Consider the following 25,441-nt stretch of genomic DNA (forward strand, 5'->3'; position numbering starts at 1 on the left):
CTTACTGTGTTGATGTTTGAGTGTTATTTTTTGATAAATAACATGGGTGGAAATTAGCCTTGTCCCAGATCTTTGTGCTGTTTTACTATTGACTATACAGGACTTGGTAAGGCAGCATAAACAGATCTGGGACCAGGCTAGAGGGACATCAGTTCTTCAAAACCAAACTGGCAGAGTGAAACAGACCAACTAAATGGTTCCTGTTTGAAGAATTCCTAGTTATAATTGTACACTGCAAAAAAAATGTACATGACAGTCATTTTTCCAAAGTAAATCTGGTTCTACAACAGTCTGTAGTAACAGGTCTGTGTTTACAATACAGCCACTACAACATGAGGTCCAGTCTACAGTAACAGGTCTGTGTTTACAATACAACATGAGGTTCAGTCTACAGTAACAGGTTCAGTCTACAGTAACAGGTCTGTGTTTACAATACAACATGAGGTTCAGTCTACAGTAACAGGTCTGTGTTTACAATACAGCCACTACAACATGAGGTTCAGTCTACAGTAACAGGTCTGTGTTTACAATACAGCCACTACAACATGAGGTCCAGTCTACAGTAACAGGTCTGTGTTTACAATACAGCCTCTACAACATGAGGTCCAGTCTACAGTAACAGGTCTGTGTTTACAATACAGCCTCTACAACATGAGGTTCAGTCTACAGTAACAGGTCTGTGTTTACAATACAACATGAGGTTCAGTCTACAGTAACAGGTCTGTGTTTACAATACAGCCTCTACAACATGAGGTCCAGTCTACAGTAACAGGTCTTTGTTTACAATACAGCCACCACAACATGAGGTTCAGTCTACAGTAACAGGTCTGTGTTTACAATACAACATGAGGTTCAGTCTACAGTAACAGGTCTGTGTTTACAATACAGCCTCTACAACATGAGGTCCAGTCTACAGTAACAGGTCTGTGTTTACAATACAGCCACTACAACATGAGGTTCAGTCTACAGTAACAGGTCTGTGTTTACAATACAGCCACTACAACATGAGGTCCAGTCTACAGTAACAGGTCTAGGTTTACAATACAGCCACCACAACATGAGGTTCAGTCTACAGTAACAGGTCTGTGTTTACAATACAACATGAGGTTCAGTCTACAGTAACAGGTCTGTGTTTACAATACAGCCTCTACAACATGAGGTCCAGTCTACAGTAACAGGTCTGTGTTTACAATACAGCCTCTACAACATGAGGTCCAGTCTACAGTAACAGGTCTGTGTTTACAATACAGCCACTACAACATGAGGTCCAGTCTACAGTAACAGGTCTGTGTTTACAATACAGCCACTACAACATGAGGTCCAGTCTACAGTAACAGGTCTTTGTTTACAATACAGCCACCACAACATGAGGTTCAATCTACAGTAACAGGTCTGTGTTTACAATACAACATGAGGTTCAGTCTACAGTAACAGGTCTGTGTTTACAATACAGCCTCTACAACATGAGGTCCAGTCTACAGTAACAGGTCTGTGTTTACAATACAGCCACTACAACATGAGGTTCAGTCTACAGTAACAGGTCTGTGTTTACAATACAGCCTCTACAACATGAGGTCCAGTCTACAGTAACAGGTCTGTGTTTACAATACAGCCACTACAACATGAGGTCCAGTCTACAGTAACAGGTCTGTGTTTACAATACAGCCACTACAACATGAGGTCCAGTCTACAGTAACAGGTCTTTGTTTACAATACAGCCACCACAACATGAGGTTCAGTCTACAGTAACAGGTCTGTGTTTACAATACAACATGAGGTTCAGTCTACAGTAACAGGTCTGTGTTTACAATACAGCCTCTACAACATGAGGTCCAGTCTACAGTAACAGGTCTGTGTTTACAATACAGCCACTACAACATGAGGTCCAGTCTACAGTAACAGGTCTGTGTTTACAATACAGCCACTACAACATGAGGTCCAGTCTACAGTAACAGGTCTTTGTTTACAATACAGCCACCACAACATGAGGTTCAGTCTACAGTAACAGGTCTGTGTTTACAATACAACATGAGGTTCAGTCTACAGTAACAGGTCTGTGTTTACAATACAGCCACCACAACATGAGGTCCAGTCTACAGTAACAGGTCTGTGTTTACAATACAACATGAGGTTCAGTCTACAGTAACAGGTCTGTGTTTACAATACAGCCTCTACAACATGAGGTCCAGTCTACAGTAACAGGTCTGTGTTTACAATACAGCCACTACAACATGAGGTTCAGTCTACAGTAACAGGTCTGTGTTTACAATACAGCCACTACAACATGAGGTCCAGTCTACAGTAACAGGTCTGTGTTTACAATACAACATGAGGTTCAGTCTACAGTAACAGGTCTGTGTTTACAATACAGCCTCTACAACATGAGGTCCAGTCTACAGTAACAGGTCTGTGTTTACAATACAGCCTCTACAACATGAGGTTCAGTCTACAGTAACAGGTCTGTGTTTACAATACAGCCACTACAACATGAGGTCCAGTCTACAGTAACAGGTCTGTGTTTACAATACAACATGAGGTTCAGTCTACAGTAACAGGTCTGTGTTTACAATACAGCCTCTACAACATGAGGTCCAGTCTACAGTAACAGGTCTGTGTTTACAATACAGCCACTACAACATGAGGTTCAGTCTACAGTAACAGGTTCAGTCTACAGTAACAGGTCTGTGTTTACAATACAGCCACTACAACATGAGGTCCAGTCTACAGTAACAGGTCTGTGTTTACAATACAACATGAGGTTCAGTCTACAGTAACAGGTCTGTGTTTACAATACAGCCTCTACAACATGAGGTCCAGTCTACAGTAACAGGTCTGTGTTTACAATACAGCCACTACAACATGAGGTTCAGTCTACAGTAACAGGTCTGTGTTTACAATACAGCCACTACAACATGAGGTTCAGTCTACAGTAACAGGTCTGTGTTTACAATACAACATGAGGTCCAGTCTACAGTAACAGGTCTGTGTTTACAATACAGCCACTACAACATGAGGTTCAGTCTACAGTAACAGGTCTGTGTTTACAATACAACATGAGGTTCAGTCTACAGTAACAGGTCTGTGTTTACAATACAGCCAATACAACATGAGGTCCAGTCTACAGTAACAGGTCTGTGTTTACAATACAGCCTCTACAACATGAGGTAGAGCATGTAGAGGTCTGTCATTTTTATCATGGGTACACTTCAACTGTGAGAGACGGAATCTAAAACAAAAATCCAGAAAATCACATTGCATGATTTTTTGGTAATTCATTTGCATTTTATTGCATGACATAAGTATTTGATCACCTACCAACCAGTAAGAATTCCGGCTCTCACAGACCTGTTAGTTTTTCTTTAAGAAACCCTCCTGTTCTCCACTCATTACCTGTATTAACTGTGTCGTGGAAAATCATCTCAGAAATATAACTCTTACAAGAACTTTTGTGAACTCAAATAAATGTTTTTATTACAATTGTATTGCAATCTGGAATGTCCGCGGACCCCCCTCTCAGAAGTCCAGTCCTTTATATTTATACCCACATCGTATTGTCCGTCCCCTATGAAGTCATTCCCCACCATCTGCCTTCAATCAGTTTATAATGGTGGCCGGACCCTCCCTTCACCACTAAATCAATGCACTCTTTGTGCCCCCCCCTCTCTAGGGCATCCAATTGCTTATAGGCGTCTATGTGTCTGGTCAGTTTCACTCAAATGGAATCAGCAGACTATGTGTTTCTTGTTCATTAGTGTCCAGCCATCTCAGGCATATTTCTCTGGTATGTATGCTTTTCTAGTGGAATGAGTAGACTATATTTCTAGTGGGTCTAAGTGCCCTAAACACATATTTCTCTGACATGTGTATCTCTTTAAAGAATCAGCAGACTGTGTGTCTAGTGTCCAATTTCTTTAAGCGCCTATCTGTCTGACAGCATAATGGAGAATCTACAAGGGTCAAAGGATCAGAGGGCCAGAACGTCCCCCAGTAGACCTCCATCACCACGGTCCCATGACCCATGTCAACATGTGGTTCGCTACCACCACACCATCTGCCAATCTTCGGTTTCCTGTATTTACCAGAATGGCAAATGCATCCACATCTGCCTTCTTATACTATTTACCTGTCTATTGTTTAATAGTGTGATATCTACCTACATATGTCACTTACTCCTACATAATCCCTCCTCTTGAGGGTAATTAACCTCAAAAACCATACTAAAAATGACATAAAGAGAGAGTAGATATCAATACCAACAATTGACTAAAACATTATCAAAATAAAGCTTACAAATCACTTGGACCAAACATCTCCAATACATAAACACAGACAGGAAGAAAAGATCCAATTGAAACATAATATACGTACAAAACCCAACTAGACCAAACATCTCCAATTAATAACATAAAATAGGAATGAAAGATCTAGTTAAAATAAAAAATACTAATAATCAACCATTATATTTTGATGAAGCAATGAGCATGTAGTATGAATCCCTGCCTGAGGTTACAAAGAACACAAAGCATTAGGCAAAATAGATATGCTAAAACCCCTTTACATAAGACCACAGTCCTCATCCTTACATATAAGACAATCTCTTCTTTGACACTTTGACAGAAAAAAGGTTCTAGGTGATGATAATGACCATCCTCATTAATTTTTGTACACCACTTGCAATTGTGACGCAAATGACACTTTTTGTGGACATGTATGAATAAACATGAATCTGAACTGGGTAATTGAACATATACATGGAAACCATGACACGTATGACCCCCCCTCCCCCACCCCCAATCACTTCATAGAGACAGTTACAGTTACCAAAGGGGCAGTCAAGAGGTCCTCCAACCGCATTGCAAGGCTTTCCATACTTATTGGTATAATTGCCTGGACTTCCCACTTTCTTAACGCTAGATCCAACCAAATTCATACATGAGAGTCTAAACATTTTCATTACATTTTCATCAGCATTAGCCTTTACTTCTGCTCATAATCCTTTGAATTTGGCCATAGCAATATTGTGAATAAAGGTGCAACAGTCATCCCCAAACATGACACAAACTCCACCCTTCTCCACTAAGAGCCAATTAAGTATAGTTAATGAATCCCTGTTGGTTATAGCCAATAAAATTAATCCACTCTAAGTTCTAATTTGGTGTTATCCACAAAAATATAGATTCAAATCCTGATTTAACCTCATCTCTGGCCTTGAAATCCCTAGGTAGACCTCTAAGCAGTCCAATTGCATTAAGGTATACCTCAGGATCCTTCTCATAAGCCCTTTTAACTCTAGGTTTTACATAGTCATCATGGGGTGATTTAATAATCGTAACCTATTTAATTGCTCTAAGGCACAAAGACCAATCCATCCATCAGACAATACATTCAACAGTTAGTTTTTCCCACACATCCAGAAACTATCAGCAATACCTCTGTCTTGAATTTTCAACATAGTAAGAGATGGCGTAACCTGAGTTATGTAACTACACAACCCTTTTCTATTCATAATCAACCCTTTATCATTACTTTTATGAACTCCCGCATTCTCTAACACCCAAATAGTATCACATTCTACAGTGGTGTTTCCTACATCAATTCCTTCGGTGTGGTGTCTGTAAAAACATTCATATTTTCCTTTAACCACGGTACCTCTGTCTAATTAAGGTACATTTAATTCAGTTCTAATGTTATAGGCAGCACAATCATTGTCTCCCAGCATGGTCTCATTCAACATAATTTTTCCCCTAGTCCTTACCCAGAGCAATCCTACATTTTATGTCACACAAGGGAATAGAATACTTTCTATTGGTACAATAGTCATTTTTCCCAACTTACACAGTTTTTACATGATGCTGGTTCAGAGACTATTAAAAGATCAGACAAAGGTGATTTTCTTCACAAAATACAATTGTCCATTCTGTGTCTGTTTGCCATATACTTAGCCCATTCATATCACTCCTTCTTCACTACTTCTTCTCATGTGGTGTCCTTGAGTGGTTCTGATTCTGATATATCTAATTCTGTTGCTTTTTCAATGTTCTTATCTTGAGGTAGATCATTAGAGTTTATCAGAAAGTTCCAAATGTCAGTAAAAAACTCTCCTGACTCTGATGTCTCAGGTTGCTTTGTGGGTACAGTGAACTGCTTGGAAAGGGAGGTCGATGTCATCTTAGTGGTAGCTACTGTGGTCGTCACAGCAGCCGCCACCCTTGTTGTTGTCACAGGTTCTTCCTGTTCATGTGCAGGGGTAGAATCAACCTTAATGACAGTGGTGCTACTCCCTTCGGTCACTGTTGTTCTTGTTATTTCAACTATTAATTCTACACCTTCAACTGGTTCAATCTGATTCATGATGAGCACCCTCTCGTCTTTTTCTTTGATTAATGTCAGGTCACATCCTTTCGGATCCCAAACGACTTGTCCCTTTGTTTGGTGATGTGTCCATCCACAGAGTGCAATCTCCGATAAGGGTTTGATCCTTATTATTGAGATAGACTTCAGTTCTCCTGCTTCTGTTATAAATTGAGGTGGAACATAGATTCTCACCTTGTCAGTCTTTTTGGATTGTTTGGCTGATTTCATTCTTCTCTTCCTGCTCCCACCATACATCTTGATTGTGCATTAGTCTGTTGTTTCTATACTAGCATTCACTGTTACTTCTGTTATGTCAATGTCATTATTCTTTTGTTGTTCTAACATCAATTGTCTGTAAAGGAGGCCATTCAAAAGTTTAAAAGTCAATTGTAGGGTAATCCCCATTTTCTTCAGCTTGCGGGACTTTTCCTCCTCTTTCTTCACCTGAGGCTCCCTCCTCAGGCCGGACTTAGCTTCCATCTGGAAGAGTTTCAATTTTAGGGAAGAAACGTTCTTATTCTGTTCCTTGTGAGGCCTCTCCTCCTCTTCTGGGTGCATTAGTCGGTGCACGTGTCATATTTTGGCTTTCACTTGATTTGCTGTTTTCTTGGCTCCTCCCTGGCGTCTCAATCGTTTCCGCTGCTCCTGCTCCCTCCAGGCTCCCTCCTGGTGAATCAGCATCCTCTGTGTCCTCATCTCTATGTGGTTGTATCCTTCTCTCTGTTAGGACTCAGCTGCAGTGGTTCAGATGGTACCACGTCTGGCTTCTTTTCACTTGGACGGCCGTTCTTGTTGCTTTGGCCACCTCATAGGGTCCATCTCTCCTCAGTTGATCCCACTTCCTCCGGATCCCTCCAACGTGGACTAGATCTCCTGGTATCACTGGGAGAGGTCCTTCTGGTCCCCTTGGATCATCAGACGCAGAACCTCTCATCCTGGTTCAGGTTTCTGCCTACTTTCTGTGAAGCATTCATACTTAGAGACTTATGGCCTCTGTTCTATGATTGCACCATACATCCTCTTACTTCCATCACTCATCACACAACAAACAGACATTCCAGCTGAAGCTGGCGAACCCCTCTCCTTCTGGTTTCCTAAACATAAGACTTGGAAAACAACAGACAAAACATAACAGCATTGACAATGTTATGTGTTATGCATAAATATATTCATGCAAACTGAAATCTGAGACCATGACAATTCCCACTCTCTCTTTACCTGACTCTATGCCTCCAGGATACTTTTCTGCTGGACTCCACAAAAATAAAAGCCCTAAAAAGCTTCCTCATGCTTCCACCCAGTCTTCCCCTTTCGGCCCCAGGTTCTGAGAGGTGTTCCCAAATCATGTCATTTTTACTTAGTTTCCCATCTACTCCATTTCAACTGATAATCATGTGCATAACCTACAATTAACATTCTCTCTTCTTGAATTAATTCAACACTGTATATGCTTTCATATCAATCCCTTTAACATGTTTGTTTAGAGTATAATATCCTATCATCCATTCTCTTTCACATGATGTATTAAAAATAAAACAAGTAGCCTCCAAACTCAACCCAGTATGTCTATAGTGGAATCTAGTCTCTCTCTCTTTCTCTCTCTGATTCCACATCCTCTGTCATGGTGTTTTCAAGCTCACCCATTATTCAGCTGGACCTTACTTCTCGTGAGACTTATGCACCCACCAAAGAGAGACATGAAGAACTTTACCACTGCAGTGTTGTAAGAAATATACCACCAGCCTGGTGTATCTTGATGTACACTCAGTCTCCAGAATGCAGCCCAAGCCCTTCCATTTCTGGCTGTTTTTTCCTGAGGACATACACACTTACACATGGGTTATTTCCTGACAACATTAGCAAGATCACTAAATCTTAATTTTTAATAACAGCCCTATGTAACCATTCTGCCTCAAATACCTGGCCTCCTGCCACAGAAATATTCAATGATAGTCAAATGATGTTCCCTACATCAACTGCTGTATAATAACATGTAATCAGTCAAATGTCTTCCAGTTGGATTAATATCCAATCCTATCAAAACTAAGTAATAAGTTTCTTAAACTTTTGCTCTAGTGTTCAAAATGCCACCACTTATTCTTTTTACCATATCTTTAGATATGTGAATTGTTCTATTTACTTTAGAATTGTCCCTATATTTTACACAGTCAGCTGTCTTTCCTTTTCTGTGAATTATCTCTATTATTATACATAGTTTCTAGAAATAACACCCCTTCACTACCATTACCTTCATTTATGAGTCCCCTAACCCATAACAGCCATTGTTTGATACATACTTAAAACATCCTTAAGTCAATTTATATATCAATTTCAGTATCAATCCCTCCTCAGGAACATATACACAACCTTATGTTCCTCAAAACAAAAATAAATTGACCAAACGAGAAAAAGATAGAAAAAAAAAAAAAAAAAAAATTATAATAATTACACATTTGCAATAAATTTCCACTATTCGTAATGTAATTAAACCTGGAGAAAACGTCCATCTGTTTCATTCTATGCCCCTGTTATTATTGGTCTCTTTCTTCTTCATTCTTGGGTATCATCGCACAACATACTATCTTTTTATTCAATTAAACATTAGATTTTATCATTCCAATTCCAACGACATTATAAAACAAAAAATAAAAAATAAAAAAAACCTTTAATCTAATATTCTGTAAGTTTTGTCAACCACCTTGTCTCAGGATTAGTTTCCAGAGCTTCCCTAGGCCTATTAAATTTAAACAGTTCTATATCTAAATAACTAAACAGTTATTTCTTAAATACATTTTCCAACACAATATTCAGGATAACAGTCCTTAGTGTTTACTTTAACTCAAATTTGACCTTATCTATTCAATACACAACATCCCTTTAATAATGAACATTTATACTAAACACTTTAAATACCAGTATTATCTATTTTCCAATAGCCCTTTTGTCTCAGTTTCTCTCATGAATGGCCTGATAATAAAAAATCAGTACCCCAATAACTTTAAGTCATTATTCTCCCAACAAATATAATGTCATTTCAGCATGTCTTTTTTAGATACAGTTCACAGGTCATCAGACACAGTTGTCCCTCACTGTTCAGTCGGTTAGGGTGGGTTTGATCTCCACACCCACTTGTGGTGATATTCTCTCCCATGCCTTAAAGCATTCTGACGTCACCTTCTTATGATAACTCCCTTATTCCACCAGTGTTCTCTCAGATGAATTACAGATGATGTATTTATCAACAAAAACCCTCACAAACCCACACTCCAATAAACCCGTTGGAATAACTTTCAACACTTTTTATATGCATAATGAACAAAACACATTTGTGTATTTACCCAAAGACCATAACCCCAAGGAACTGATAGTTTTACCTATGAACCCATGTTATATCAAAAATTAAAATTAAAATAAACCTATTCGAATAACTTATTCAATTTAAGGGTGCAACTCTTCATAATTTTCCCAGAGACATAATAGATTTTCAAAATAATTATACAGTTTGAATAGAGTCTGGTGTCTTAAACATTTTATAAGTAAATCCCACCTGTTCCAACAATTTCTAGTAAAAGGTGATCAGTCTTTCACAGGAAATTCCCAGGATTCAGGGCATTTTGACACCATTAATATGTTTCCACTCCCCTTTCTTTAGGAGCAACTTAAATACATTTTTCAAAAACATGTTCATCCTTTTGCATACCCAATTTGAAACTGAATTGGAAAAAACCCTTCCAATATATCTACTAATGCATATTCATTCCCAGTACATGGTGTACTCACTAGAGAATCATAAGCTAATAATAGCAAACGAACTGGACTCACTCATCCAGAACTCCATGTTTTAGCCTTATCCAGATATTTTTATTTTTAAAGCGGCTGACTTTGCATTACTGTGGAAAGCAGTTAACTAGTCTCCAATGACATTGTTGACCAGAGAAGATTAAAAAACCCTTTTTTTTTTTTTCCTTATTCTTTCTGGAAAAGAAAGTGTACATATCGTTAATATTCACAATGTTACTTTTTAGTCAGCAAACCAATAATTTTACTTATCCATAGATTTTATTCTAAAGCGTCTTTAACAGTTACAGAGAATTGTGGTATAGAATGTCTAACAATTAAAATTCCGTCGTTACTCTACTAGATGTCAAGTCAAACGTGATCTAATACTTCTTCTTGACCACATATAAACTGCAATCTCTATGAAACACTCATTGTTCCCTCAGAGACTACACACCGCCAAGTAAAAATTCCATTCTCACTAACCTCAAACCAATTAGTTGTCTGTTATTTTGACAAGGATATAAACTCTTGTATAGCGGCATTTCCTGCTACCGCACTAAGTTCTAATGTCACATTACACAAATTTTCCCATACCCGATATACCTATATCCAGAACAGAGAGCTATTTTCTTATTGGTTCTTAGATCTTGTCAATAGTTCTGCCAATCACCCGCACGTCTGCGAGGACTAGAGGAACCACACACACAACCCCATCGCAATGTATTTTCTGATGATAGAATGTTGACATCAGAACGCCTGCAAATCGAGCTTCACATTTTGGTCCCATGTGACTGTTTAATTCCCTTGTCCTATTTATCCTGTTTATCAGGTAATAGTGTCCTTCTCTCCCTATTCTATGGAAACAGTCATTTCGTTGTCATGCCACTAATTATTTATTTATTTTTCCTAAATACTCCCATGTATTATACACCTTTTATTTACTATTTTTCCAAGGTAGAGCGAATCCCCTTTCCAATTAAAAATGCATTTGTCACATCACTTAATTTCTCTTCTCAAACCAAGCTCTATATAGTACAGACATTATTTCTGAATACTACAGATGACTTAATGTCTTATTCTAATACAATACTTCAAATATCACTGTGTTTTTTCCTTTACAGATATCATTATTTATTAATTTTATAATTCTAATCAATTTTATGATTACATTTACATTACATTTAAGTCATTTAGCAAATGCTCTTATCCAGAGCGACTTACAAATTGGAAAGTTCATACATATTCATCCTGGTCCCCCATGGGAATTTAACCCTCAACCCTGGCGTTGCAAGCACCATGCTCTACCAACTGAGTCACACCAGTCCACTGCCCGCTCCGTTAAGATCTCTATCTAACGTCTTACTTTTACCTTTATTAAATTTATTTTGTCTATACTATCTTACCTCTTCTCTATATTCCTAATATTTCATTGTCTTTTATCCCATTTTACTGTTTAATTCCCGATTCACGGTTTTAGTGAAACAAACCTCTCATATTCTGGTCTCTGTCCTTCAGGCTATTTTTAGACCGCAGTCTCTGTGGGTACAGAGTGATCGACGGCCTGTTTTTTTCCTCTTCCTTTGTTACACCGTTCGTGAATCCTTAATCTGTCCTGAATTTCACTATTTATCACTATTTATCTTAACTAACCTAGATTCGTTTTTAACTTTATAGTACAATTTCAATTTATCGACGATTCTACTTTCTGTCTTGTTACACACTATTTGGTTTAATCCTCTTTTATTATCTTTATGGTTATTTATTTTAACACCTTTTTTAGTATTCTACTATGGTCGCTTATTACTTTATCACATCAGTGTTTTTATCCTTGATTATAACTTATTTTACTTCGATGTTCCTTAATTTCATTCCATCTGCCTAATAGCAGTTAACTGCACTCTCCTTCTCAAATTACACTCAGTTAACTGTCAGAGAGGCTTGCGCATGCCTCTTCCTACCAGCAGTTGGTCACAGACACAACCCAACCTGTCCTTTCTTTCTTCCTAATGTTCTATCTCTACACAGATCTACTCATTTCTTACAACATTATCATTCATCCTTTTATGTTTCATCCGTTCATTCAATCCCTTTGTTTTTACCTCAAAACAACTCAGTTCTTTCTTTATTGACTTAATCCCTTTGTTCAACATAAGCCTAGGCTAATAGGATTTCTACGATATGACGCGAGACTACTGTCTAATCGGATCAGCTTGTCTTCATATCCTACCCACCCCCAATACTGATATTTTCTTCTTTTATTAGAGTAGTATTGTGGCGTGACCTACTGAATTACAAAACCCTGTTAGCTAGACAGAGCGGTTTTTTATTCGCAGGATTTCTTTTGCATTTGAACGCCGCACAATCGGGCAAACGTCCTAAATATTCATCCGTACAGTCCTCCTTTCAGAGCGTTAACCATGAAATATTTATTTAACTACTGATTTATGTTTCGACCGTATAAACTACTTTTGCAGTTGAACGCCGCACAATCGGGCAAACGTTTTTCCTACAACCTAATATTTATAAGCTACTTTTGCAGTTGAACGCCGCACAATCGGGCTAACGTTTTCCTACAACCTAATATTTATAAGCTACTTTTGCAGTTGAACGCCGCACAATCGGGCTAACGTTTTTCCTGCCTTCTAAATATTCATCCGTTCAGTCCCCCGTTCTGGGGCGGTATCCATGAAGTATTTATTTACTAAATATCCACCCAATCAGACCTCTTTAAAAATGTTCCTTTTTTAAAGAGCGGTGGCTTTCTAACTACTTATTTATGCAGTTCTCTGTTATCTTTAGAGCCATTATTCATAAGTAACCTGTCCAAGCATTCCTTCTACTAATTTTATTGAAGAGGTATCACAGGATTTTCTACCTACATTATCTGTTTTTACCGTATGAGCTGTCCGACATTATAGCCAGCCATCTCAGCCAGATGGCACAAACAAGCACATCATTTAAGCTACACATTCGAACGGTCTAATTAGAACGAGCGCATGCTCCACTAAACACCTAACACAAGCAAAGTTCACATCGCCTATTCACTCATTCTCTATACATGCGCATGCATTTATATTTAATACAATTCCCCAAATTACACATACATGCAAATTTATTTGAATTCAAAAGTTCTTTCGTTTTTACTGGTTTCTTTTTAGGAAATTTGAAAGAGAGACTTACATGGCCCCTCTCGCTGAGACAGGATCTCTGAAGCAATCCATACAAACATTTCAACTATGTAAGAACAAGCTTACCTTTTTATAGTTGTGGCCATAGTGTTTGCAAGATTGTCCAAAGAAACTATCTCCAGCCCTGGACGCCATTCCTCAGTCCCTGTCCCTCCTGGCTCAGCTCGCCAAATATGTCGTGGAAAATCATCTCAGAAATATAACGCTTTATCAGAACTTGTGAAATCAAAAACATGCTTTTATTTACAATAGTATGACCATCTCGGAAGTCCCACCGAACCCCCAATCCCAGAACACTAGTTCGCTCTTTATACACAAATAGCATATGAGTCCACCCCATATGCAAATAAGCATACTTCCCCTATCCTTCCTGCCATCATTATCTTTTTAGTTCAGGCTTCCTGCTTGTTCACACATACTAACGGTCATCATCTGCTTTCAGTTAAATTATAATAGTGGTCAGACCCTCTATCTTAGTGTCAACATACTCTGTGTCCTTCCCCTCACCACTAAATCAATGCACTCTTTGTTCTGTCCCCGCTATCCCTAGGGTATCCAATTGCTTATAGGCATATTTCTCTGGTATGTATGTTTTTCTTTAGTGGAATGAATAGACTATAAATCTAGTGTGTCAAAGCACCCTGGCACCAACATGTCTGAGCAATCTGTCAACACAATGGAGAATCTACAAGGGTCAGAGGGTCAGAACGTCCCCCAGTAGTTTTCCATTACCACGGTCTCATGATCTATGTCAACATGTGGCTCGTTACTCCAATGTTCAGCTATCTTTTATATTTATATGTTATCCATGTATCTTATGTTACTACTACACCATCTGCGAATCTTTGGTTTCCTGTATTTACCAGAATGGCAAACACACTCACATCTGCCTTCTTATACTATTTACCTATCTATTGTTTAATAGTGTGATATCTACCTACATATGTCACTTACTCCTACACTGACTGACTGGATGGCTAGCTGGATGGATGGCTGACTGACTGACTGACTGACTGACTGGATGGCTGACTGACTGACTGGATGGCTGACTGACTGACTGGATGGCTGACTGACTGACTGACTGACTGACTGACTGGATGGCTAGCTGGATGGATGGCTAGCTGGATGGAGGGCTGGAGCCTGTCAGCTGGATGGCTGACTGGCTGGATGGCTGACTGGCTGGATGGCTGACTGACTGACTGGATGGCTAGCTGGATGGAGGGCTGGAGCCTGTCAGCTGGATGGCTGACTGGCTGGATGGCTGACTGGCTGGATGGCTGACTGACTGACTGGATGGCTAGCTGGATGGAGGGCTGGAGCCTGTCAGCTGGATGGCTGACTTGTTGGCTAAATTAGCAAACCAAATGAACTACTGCAGAGAATTTACTAAATTTGAGACAGTTAACAGTTATAGGATATCTAGCTGTCAGACACTTAGTTGTGAATTCCCTACTGTAATTAGATCACCTGGCGCCTGCTGCACAACACTGAGTGACTCACAAGGCTCTGATCTCTCCTTGTTGTCTGCTTGTAAACAAAACACCATGTGACTGGGGACTAAATCAAATCAAGTTTTATTTATACAGCACATTTCAGACATGGAATGCAACACGTGCTTTTACAGGAATAAACGATGAAAATAAAAGCTGAAATATTTACTACACAACAAACAAGATACAAAAACAAAAGAATAACAAACTGAATGACTGAAAAGCAAAGTTATAAATGTCTTTTAAGATCTCTTTTAAATATGTCCACAGTTTCAGCCCCCCCCAGGCTGTTCCAGAGGCTGGGGGCATAGTAACTAAAGGCTGTCTCTCCATGCCTCTTGGTCCCCCTCAGGGTCTCTGGCTGTTCCAGAGGCTGGGGGCATAGTAACTAAAGGCTGTCTCTCCATGCCTCTTGGTCCTAGGCTTTGGGATAGTTATAAGGCTGTCTCTCCATGCCTCTTGGTCCCCCTCAGGGTCTCTGGCTGTTCCAGAGGCTGGGGGCATAGTAACTAAAGGCTGTCTCTCCATGCCTCTTGGTCCTAGGCTTTGGGATAGTTATAAGGTTGTCTCTCCATGCCTCTTGGTCCTAGGCTTTGGGATAGTTAAAAGGCTGTCTTTCCATGCCTCTTGGTCCTAGGCTTTGGGATAGTTAAAAGGCTGTCTCTCCATGCCTCCTGGTCCCTAGGCTTTGGGATAGTTAAAAGGCTGTCTCTCCATGCCTCTTGGTCCTGGGCTTTGGGATAGTTAAAAGGCTGTCTCTCCATGCCTCCTGGTCCCTAGGCTTTGGGATAGTTAAAAGGCTGTCTCTCCATGCCTCTTGGTCCTGGGCTTTGGGATAGTTATAAGGCTGTCTCTCCATGCCTCATGGTCCTGGGCTTTGGGATAGTTAAAAGGCTGTCTCTCCATGCCTCTTGGTCCTAGGCTTTGGGATAGTTATAAGGCTGTCTCTTCATGCCTCTTGGTCCTGGGCTTTGGGATAGTTAAAAGGCTGTCTCTCCATGTCTCTTGGTCCTAGACTTTGGGATAGTTATAAGGCTGTCTCTCCATGTCTCTTGGTCCTAGGCTTTGGGATAGTTATAAGGCTGTCTCTCTATGCCTCTTGGTCCTAGGCTTTGGGATAGTTATAAGGCCAGAGGACCTGAGGGACCTACTAGATACATAACTTAACGCATGTCTCTGTGTTGCTCTAGGATCATTTACCACTTTAACTAAGACTGTCTCTGTGTTGGCTCTAGGATCATTTACCACTTTAACTAAGACTGTCTCTGTGTTGGCTCTAGGATCATTTACCACTTTAACTAAGACTGTCTCTGTGTTGCTCTAGGATCATTTACCACTTTAACTAAGACTGTCTCTGTGTTGGCTCTAGGATCATTTACCACTTTAACTAAGACTGTCTCTGTGTTGGCTCTAGGATCATTTACCACTTTAACTAAGACTGTCTCTGTGTCGGCTCTAGGATCATTTACCACTAAGACTGTCTCTGTGTTGGCTCTAGGATCATTTACCACTAAGACTGTCTCTGTGTTGGCTCTAGGATCATTTACCACTTTAACAGGACTGTCTCTGTGTCGGCTCTAGGATCATTTACCACTTTAACTAAGGCTGTCTCTGTATTGGCTCTAGGATCATTTACCACTTTAACTAAGACTGTCTCTGTATTGGCTCTAGGATCATTTACCACTTTAACTAAGACTGTCTCTGTGTGGCTCTAGGATCATTTACCACTAAGACTGTCTCTGTGTCGGCTCTAGGATCATTTACCACTTTAACTAAGACTGTCTCTGTGTTGGCTCTAGGATCATTTACCACTAAGACTGTCTCTGTGTTGGCTCTAGGATCATTTACCACTTTAACTAAGACTGTCTCTGTGTTGGCTCTAGGATCATTTACCACTTTAACTAAGACTGTCTCTGTGTTGGCTTTAGGATCATTTACCACTTTAACTAAGGCTGTCTCTTTGTTGGCTCTAGGATCATTTACCACTTTAACTAAGACTGTCTCTGTGTTGGCTCTAGGATCATTTACCACTTTAACTAAGACTGTCTCTGTGTTGGCTCTAGGATCATTTACCACTTTAACTAAGGCTGACTCTGTGTTGGCTCTAGGATCATTTACCACTAAGACTGTCTCTGTATTGGCTCTAGGATCATTTACCACTAACTAAGACTGTCTCTGTGTTGCTCTAGGATCATTTACCACTTTAACTAAGGCTGTCTCTGTGTTGGCTCTAGGATCATTTACCACTTTAACTAAGACTGTCTCTGTGTTGGCTCTAGGATCATTTACCACTTTAACTAAGACTGTCTCTGTGTTGGCTCTAGGATCATTTACCACTTTAACTAAGGCTGTCTCTGTGTTGCTCTAGGATCATTTACCACTTTAACTAAGACTGTCTCTGTGTTGCTCTAGGATCATTTACCACTTTAACTAAGACTGTCTCTGTATTGGCTCTAGGATCATTTACCACTTTAACTAAGGCTGTCTCTGTGTTGGCTCTAGGATCATTTACCACTAACTAAGACTGTCTCTGTATTGGCTCTAGGATCATTTACCACTTTAACTAAGACTGTCTCTGTATTGGCTCTAGGATCATTTACCACTTTAACTAAGACTGTCTCTGTGTTGGCTCTAGGATCATTTACCACTAAGACTGTCTCTGTCGGCTCTAGGATCATTTACCACTTTAACTAAGACTGTCTCTGTGTCGGCTCTAGGATCATTTACCACTAACTAAGACTGTCTCTGTGTTGGCTCTAGGATCATTTACCACTTTAACTAAGGCTGTCTCTGTGTTGGCTCTAGGATCATTTACCACTAAGACTGTCTCTGTGTTGGCTCTAGGATCATTTACCACTTTAACTAATACTGTCTCTGTGTTGGCTCTAGGATCATTTACCACTAAGACTGCCTCTGTGTTGGCTCTAGGATCATTTACCACTTTAACTAAGACTGTCTCTGTGTTGGCTCTAGGATCATTTACCACTTTAACTAAGGCTGTCTCTGTGTTGGCTCTAGGATCATTTACCACTAAGACTGTCTCTGTGTTGGCTCTAGGATCATTTACCACTTTAACTAATACTGTCTCTGTGTTGGCTCTAGGATCATTTACCACTTTAACTAAGGCTGACTCTGTGTTGGCTCTAGGATCATTTACCACTAAGACTGTCTCTGTATTGGCTCTAGGATCATTTACCACTTTAACTAAGACTGTCTCTGTGTTGGCTCTAGGATCATTTACCACTTTAACTAAGACTGTCTCTGTGTTGGCTCTAGGATCATTTACCACTTTAACTAAGACTGTCTCTGTGTCTGCTCTAGGATCATTTACCACTTTAACTAAGACTGTCTCTGTGTTGGCTCTAGGATCATTTACCACTAAGACTGTCTCTGTGTTGCTCTAGGATCATTTACCACTAAGACTGTCTCTGTGTTGCTCTAGGATCATTTACCACTAAGACTGTCTCTGTGTTGGCTCTAGGATCATTTACCACTTTAACTAAGACTGTCTCTGTGTTGGCTCTAGGATCATTTACCACTTTAACTAAGACTGTCTCTGTATTGGCTCTAGGATCATTTACCACTTTAACTAAGACTGTCTCTGTATTGGCTCTAGGATCATTTACCACTTTAACTAAGACTGTCTCTGTATTGGCTCTAGGATCATTTACCACTTTAACTAAGACTGTCTCTGTATTGGCTCTAGGATCATTTACCACTAACTAAGACTGTCTCTGTGTTGGCTCTAGGATCATTTACCACTTTAACTAAGACTGTCTCTGTTTTGGCTCTAGGATCATTTACCACTTTAACTAAGACTGTCTCTGTGTTGGCTCTAGGATCATGTACCACTTTAACTAAGGCTGTCTCTGTTGGCTCTAGGATCATTTACCACTTTAACTAAGACTGTCTCTGTGTTGGCTCTAGGATCATTTACCACTTTAACTAAGACTGTCTCTGTGTTGCTCTAGGATCATTTACCACTAAGACTGTCTCTGTGTTGGCTCTAGGATCATTTACCACTTTAGCTAAGGCTGTCTCTGTGTCGGCTCTAGGATCATTTACCACTAACTAAGACTGTCTCTGTATTAGCTCTAGGATCATTTACCACTTTAACTAAGACTGTCTCTGTGTTGGCTCTAGGATCATTTACCACTTTAACTAAGACTGTCTCTGTATTGGCTCTAGGATCATTTACCACTAAGACTGTCTCTGTGTTGGCTCTAGGATCATTTACCACTTTAACTAAGGCTGTCTCTGTGTTGGCTCTAGGATCATTTACTACTTTAACTAAGGCTGTCTCTGTGTTGGCTCTAGGATCATTTACCACTAAGACTGTCTCTGTGTTGGCTCTAGGATCATTTACCACTTTAACTAAGACTGTCTCTGTGTTGCTCTAGGATCATTTACCACTTTAACTAAGACTGTCTCTGTGTTGGCTCTAGGATCATTTACCACTTTAACTAAGACTGTCTCTGTCTTGGCTCTAGGATCATTTACCACTTTAACTAAGACTGTCTCTGTGTTGGCTCTAGGATCATTTACTACTTTAACTAAGACTGTCTCTGTGTTGCTCTAGGATCATTTACCACTTTAACTAAGGCTGTCTCTGTGTCGGCTCTAGGATCATTTACCACTAAGACTGTCTCTGTGTTGCTCTAGGATCATTTACCACTTTAACTAAGGCTGTCTCTGTGTTGGCTCTAGGATCATTTACCACTTAGACTGTCTCTGTGTTGGCTCTAGGATCATTTACCACTTAGACTTTCTCTGTGTTGGCTCTAGGATAATTTACCACTTTAACTAAGACTGTCTCTGTGTTGGCTCTAGGATCATTTACCACTTTAACTAAGACTGTCTCTGTGTTGGCTCTAGGATCATTTACCACTTTAACTAAGACTGTCTCCGTGTTGGCTCTAGGATCATTTACCACTTTAACTAAGACTGTCTCTGTGTTGGCTCTAGGATCATTTACCACTTTAACTAAGACTGTCTCTGTGTTGGCTCTAGGATCATTTACCACTTTAACTAAAACTGTCTATGTATTGGCTCTAGGATCATTTACCACTTTAACTAAGACTGTCTCTGTGTCGGCTCTAGGATCATTTACCACTTTAACTAAGACTGTCTCTGTATTGGCTCTAGGATCATTTACCACTTTAACTAAAACTGTCTATGTATTGGCTCTAGGATCATTTACCACTTTAACTAAGACTGTCTCTGTGTCGGCTCTAGGATCATTTACCACTTTAACTAAGACTGTCTCTGTATTGGCTCTAGGATCATTTACCACTTTAACTAAGACTGTCTCTGTATTGGCTCTAGGATCATTTACCACTTTAACTAAGACTGTCTCTGTGTTGCTCTAGGATCATGTACCACTAAGACTGTCTCTGTGTTGGCTCTAGGATCATTTACCACTAAGACTGTCTCTGTGTTGGCTCTAGGATCATTTACCACTTTAGCTAAGGCTGTCTCTGTGTCGGCTCTAGGATCATTTACCACTAACTAAGACTGTCTCTGTATTGGCTCTAGGATCATTTACCACTTTAACTAAGACTGTCTCTGTGTTGGCTCTAGGATCATTTACCACTTTAACTAAGACTGTCTCTGTATTGGCTCTAGGATCATTTACCACTAATACTGTCTCTGTGTAGGCTCTAGGATCATTTACCACTTTAACTAAGGCTGTCTCTGTGTTGGCTCTAGGACCATTTACCACTTTAACTAAGGCTGTCTCTGTGTTGGCTCTAGGATCATTTACCACTAAGGCTGTCTCTGTGTCGGCTCTAGGATCATTTACCACTTTAACTAAGACTGTCTCTGTGTTGGCTCTAGGATCATTTACCACTTTAACTAAGACTGTCTCTGTCTTGGCTCTAGGATCATTTACCACTAACTAAGACTGTCTCTGTGTTGGCTCTAGGATCATTTACCACTTTAACTAAGACTGTCTCTGTATTGGCTCTAGGATCATTTACCACTTTAACTAAGACTGTCTCTGTATTGGCTCTAGGATCATTTACCACTTTAACTAAGACTGTCTCTGTATTGGCTCTAGGATCATTTACCACTTTAACTAAGACTGTCTCTGTGTTGCTCTAGGATCATTTACCACTAAGACTGTCTCTGTGTTGGCTCTAGGATCATTTACCACTAAGACTGTCTCTGTGTTGGCTCTAGGATCATTTACCACTTTAGCTAAGGCTGTCTCTGTGTCGGCTCTAGGATCATTTACCACTAACTAAGACTGTCTCTGTATTGGCTCTAGGATCATTTACCACTTTAACTAAGACTGTCTCTGTGTTGCTCTAGGATCATTTACCACTAAGACTGTCTCTGTGTTGGCTCTAGGATCATTTACCACTAAGACTGTCTCTGTGTTGGCTCTAGGATCATTTACCACTTTAACTAAGACTGTCTCTGTATTGGCTCTAGGATCATTTACCACTAATACTGTCTCTGTGTTGGCTCTAGGATCATTTACCACTTTAACTAAGGCTGTCTCTGTGTTGGCTCTAGGACCATTTACCACTTTAACTAAGGCTGTCTCTGTGTTGGCTCTAGGATCATTTACCACTAAGGCTGTCTCTGTGTCGGCTCTAGGATCATTTACCACTTTAACTAAGACTGTCTCTGTGTTGGCTCTAGGATCATTTACCACTTTAACTAAGACTGTCTCTGTCTTGGCTCTAGGATCATTTACCACTAACTAAGACTGTCTCTGTGTTGGCTCTAGGATCATTTACCACTTTAACTAAGACTGTCTCTGTGTTGGCTCTAGGATCATTTACCACTTTAACTAAGACTGTCTCTGTGTTGGCTCTAGGATCATTTACTACTTTAACTAAGACTGTCTCTGTGTTGCTCTAGGATCATTTACCACTTTAACTAAGGCTGTCTCTGTGTCGGCTCTAGGATCATTTACCACTAAGACTGTCTCTGTGTTGCTCTAGGATCATTTACCACTTTAACTAAGGCTGTCTCTGTGTTGGCTCTAGGATCATTTACCACTTTAACTAAGACTGTCTCTGTGTTTGCTCTAGGATCATTTACCACTAAGACTGTCTCTGTGTTGGCTCTAGGATCATTTACCACTTAGACTGTCTCTGTGTTGGCTCTAGGATCATTTACCACTTTAACTAAGACTGTCTCTGTGTTGGCTCTAGGATCATTTACCACTAACTAAGACTGTCTCTGTGTTGGCTCTAGGATCATTTACCACTTTAACTAAGACTGTCTCTGTATTGGCTCTAGGATCATTTACCACTTTAACTAAAACTGTCTATGTATTGGCTCTAGGATCATTTACCACTTTAACTAAGACTGTCTCTGTGTTGGCTCTAGGATCATTTACCACTTTAACTAAGACTGTCTCTGTGTTGGCTCTAGGATCATTTACCACTTTAACTAAGACTGTCTCTGTATTGGCTCTAGGATCATTTACCACTTTAACTAACACTGTCTCTGTGTTGGCTCTAGGATCATTTACCACTAAGACTGTCTCTGTGTTGGCTCTAGGATCATTTACCACTAAGACTGTCTCTGTGTTGGCTCTAGGATCATTTACCACTTTAGCTAAGGCTGTCTCTGTGTCGGCTCTAGGATCATTTACCACTAACTAAGACTGTCTCTGTATTGGCTCTAGGATCATTTACCACTTTAACTAAGACTGTCTCTGTGTTGGCTCTAGGATCATTTACCACTAAGACTGTCTCTGTGTTGGCTCTAGGATCATTTACCACTTTAACTAAGACTGTCTCTGTGTTGGCTCTAGGATCATTTACCACTTTAACTAAGACTGTCTCTGTGTTGGCTCTAGGATCATTTACCACTTTAACTAAGACTGTCTCTGTGTTGGCTCTAGGATCATTTACCACTTTAACTAAGGCTGCCTCTGTTGGCTCTAGGATCATTTACCACTAAGACTGTCTCTGTGTTGGCTCTAGGACCATTTACCACTAAGACTGTCTCTGTGTCGGCTCTAGGATCATTTACCACTAAGACTGTCTCTGTGTTGGCTCTAGGATCATTTACCACTTTAACTAAGACTGTCTCTGTGTTGGCTCTAGGATCATTTACCACTTTAACTAAGACTGTCTCTGTGTTGGCTCTAGGATCATTTACCACTAAGACTGTCTCTGTGTTGGCTCTAGGATCATTTACCACTTAGACTGTCTCTGTGTTGGCTCTAGGATCATTTACCACTTTAACTAATGCTGTCTCTGTATTGGCTCTAGGATCATTTACCACTTTAACTAAGACTGTCTCTGTGTTGCTCTAGGATCATTTACCACTTTAACTAAGACTGTCTCTGTGTTGGCTCTAGGATCATTTACCACTAAGACTGTCTCTGTGTCGGCTCTAGGATCATTTACCACTTTAACTAAGACTGTCTCTGTGTCGGCTCTAGGATCATTTACCACTTTAACTAAGACTGTCTCTGTGTCGGCTCTAGGATCATTTACCACTTTAACTAAGACTGTCTCTGTGTCGGCTCTAGGATCATTTACCACTTTAACTAAGACTGTCTCTGTGTCGGCTCTAGGATCATTTACCACTTTAACTAAGACTGTCTCTGTGTTGGCTCTAGGATCATTTACCACTAACTAAGACTGTCTCTGTGTTGGCTCTAGGATCATTTACCACTAAGACTGTCTCTGTGTTGGCTCTAGGATCATTTACCACTTAGACTGTCTCTGTGTTGGCTTTTGGATCATTTACCACTAACTAAGACTGTCTCTGTGTTGGCTCTAGGATCATTTACCACTTTAACTAAGACTGTCTCTGTGTTGGCTCTAGGATCATTTACCACTTTAACTAAAACTGTCTCTATGTATTGGCTCTAGGATCATTTACCACTTTAACTAAGACTGTCTCTGTGTTGGCTCTAGGATCATTTACCACTTTAACTAAGACTGTCTCTGTATTGGCTCTAGGATCATTTACCACTTTAACTAAGACTGTCTCTGTGTTGCTCTAGGATCATTTACCACTTTAACTAAGACTGTCTCTGTGTTGCTCTAGGATCATTTACCACTAAGACTGTCTCTGTGTTGGCTCTAGGATCATTTACCACTAAGACTGTCTCTGTGTTTGCTCTAGGATCATTTACCACTTTAGCTAAGGCTGTCTCTGTGTCGGCTCTAGGATCATTTACCACTAACTAAGACTGTCTCTGTATTGGCTCTAGGATCATTTACCACTTTAACTAAGACTGTCTCTGTATTGGCTCTAGGATCATTGACCACTAAGACTGTCTCTGTGTTGGCTCTAGGATCATTTACCACTTTAACTAAGGCTGTCTCTGTGTTGGCTCTAGGATCATTTACCACTAAGACTGTCTCTGTGTTGGCTCTAGGATCATTTACCACTTTAACTAAGACTGTCTCTGTGTTGGCTCTAGGATCATTTACCACTTTAACTAAGACTGTCTCTGTGTTGGCTCTAGGATCATTTACCACTTTAACTAAGACTGTCTCTGTGTTGGCTCTAGGATCATTTACTACTTTAACTTAGACTGTCTCTGTGTTGCTCTAGGATCATTTACCACTTTAACTAAGGCTGTCTCTGTGTCGGCTCTAGGATCATTTACCACTAAGACTGTCTCTGTGTTGCTCTAGGATCATTTACCACTTTAACTAAGACTGTCTCTGTGTTAGCTCTAGGATCATTTACCACTTAGACTGTCTCTGTGTTGGCTCTAGGATCATTTACCAGTTAGACTGTCTCTGTGTTGGCTCTAGGATCATTTACCACTTTAACTAAGACTGTCTCTGTGTTGCTCTAGGATCATTTACCACTTTAACTAAGACTGTCTCTGTGTTGGCTCTAGGATCATTTACCACTTTAACTTCTTGAGAATACAGGGGGTGCTGTTTCGCATTAGCATAATTGCCTCTACAGACTAAACTGCCTCTTATTCAATTATTGCTGTTACTATATGCATATAACCATATAGCATTGGATAGAAAACAAGCTATGGTTTCTAAAACCGTTCCAATTGAGTCTCTGAGTCAAACACAGGTCATTTCACAGCACTTTCCCTGAGCCAGAAAAAGATTGCAAGATGTGTATGCTCGCTTCAAAGCTCTGCCTATATATGGTCACGCGACCTATGACCCGAATGACACTTCCTTCTTCTTCCTCTGGGTGTCTGGAAGACGTCAGAGGAGAAATTTTTTGTTTATCTTGTACTGACGTGAAATAAGATCTATTTCTTTAGCGTGACCGACAACTTCCGGTTTCTGAGATGCGCGTTTTCAGAGGTGGCATTGTCTTTTGTTATGCTGACGTTACGGATGAAAACTATCTCCGTGTCGAAGTTTGTTTGATACATGTGACCATATCACCGTAATGTATGTTTTTTCAATATAGTTTAATCAGATTATTAGAATTTTTTCGGGAGTTTTGCCGTGTTCCGTTCTTTGAGTTTTTTAACTTTGGACATGGACCGTGCCAGTCGACCAGTACCCAGGCTAAATGAAGAGGGGAAGTTGCCATTGTGAATGGATTGAACGACTCATCAGGACTAAGGACACCTTGATCAACATTCTGATGAAAGACCAGCAATAGTAAGACCCAATTTACGATGTTATTTCATATATCTGTCGTGCATGTGAACTGGTC

At 40.0% G+C, this 25,441-nt stretch overlaps 1 protein-coding gene across 1 annotated transcript in view; it reads left to right on the forward strand.

Annotated features, from left to right (window-relative positions):
- Window positions 1-4,720: 4,720 nt before the first annotated feature.
- LOC129828442 (striatin-like) overlaps window positions 4,721-25,441 on the forward strand; it is a 151,300-nt gene continuing 130,579 nt past the window's right edge. Inside the window, exon 1 of the mRNA XM_055889489.1 lies at window positions 4,721-4,735. Within this exon, the coding sequence (XP_055745464.1) occupies window positions 4,721-4,735 (15 nt within the window). The remainder of the gene's footprint in view (window positions 4,736-25,441) is intronic.

Source organism: Salvelinus fontinalis, chromosome 30, assembly GCF_029448725.1.
Source record: "Salvelinus fontinalis isolate EN_2023a chromosome 30, ASM2944872v1, whole genome shotgun sequence".
In the NCBI taxonomy this organism is placed as follows: Eukaryota; Metazoa; Chordata; class Actinopteri; order Salmoniformes; family Salmonidae; genus Salvelinus; species Salvelinus fontinalis.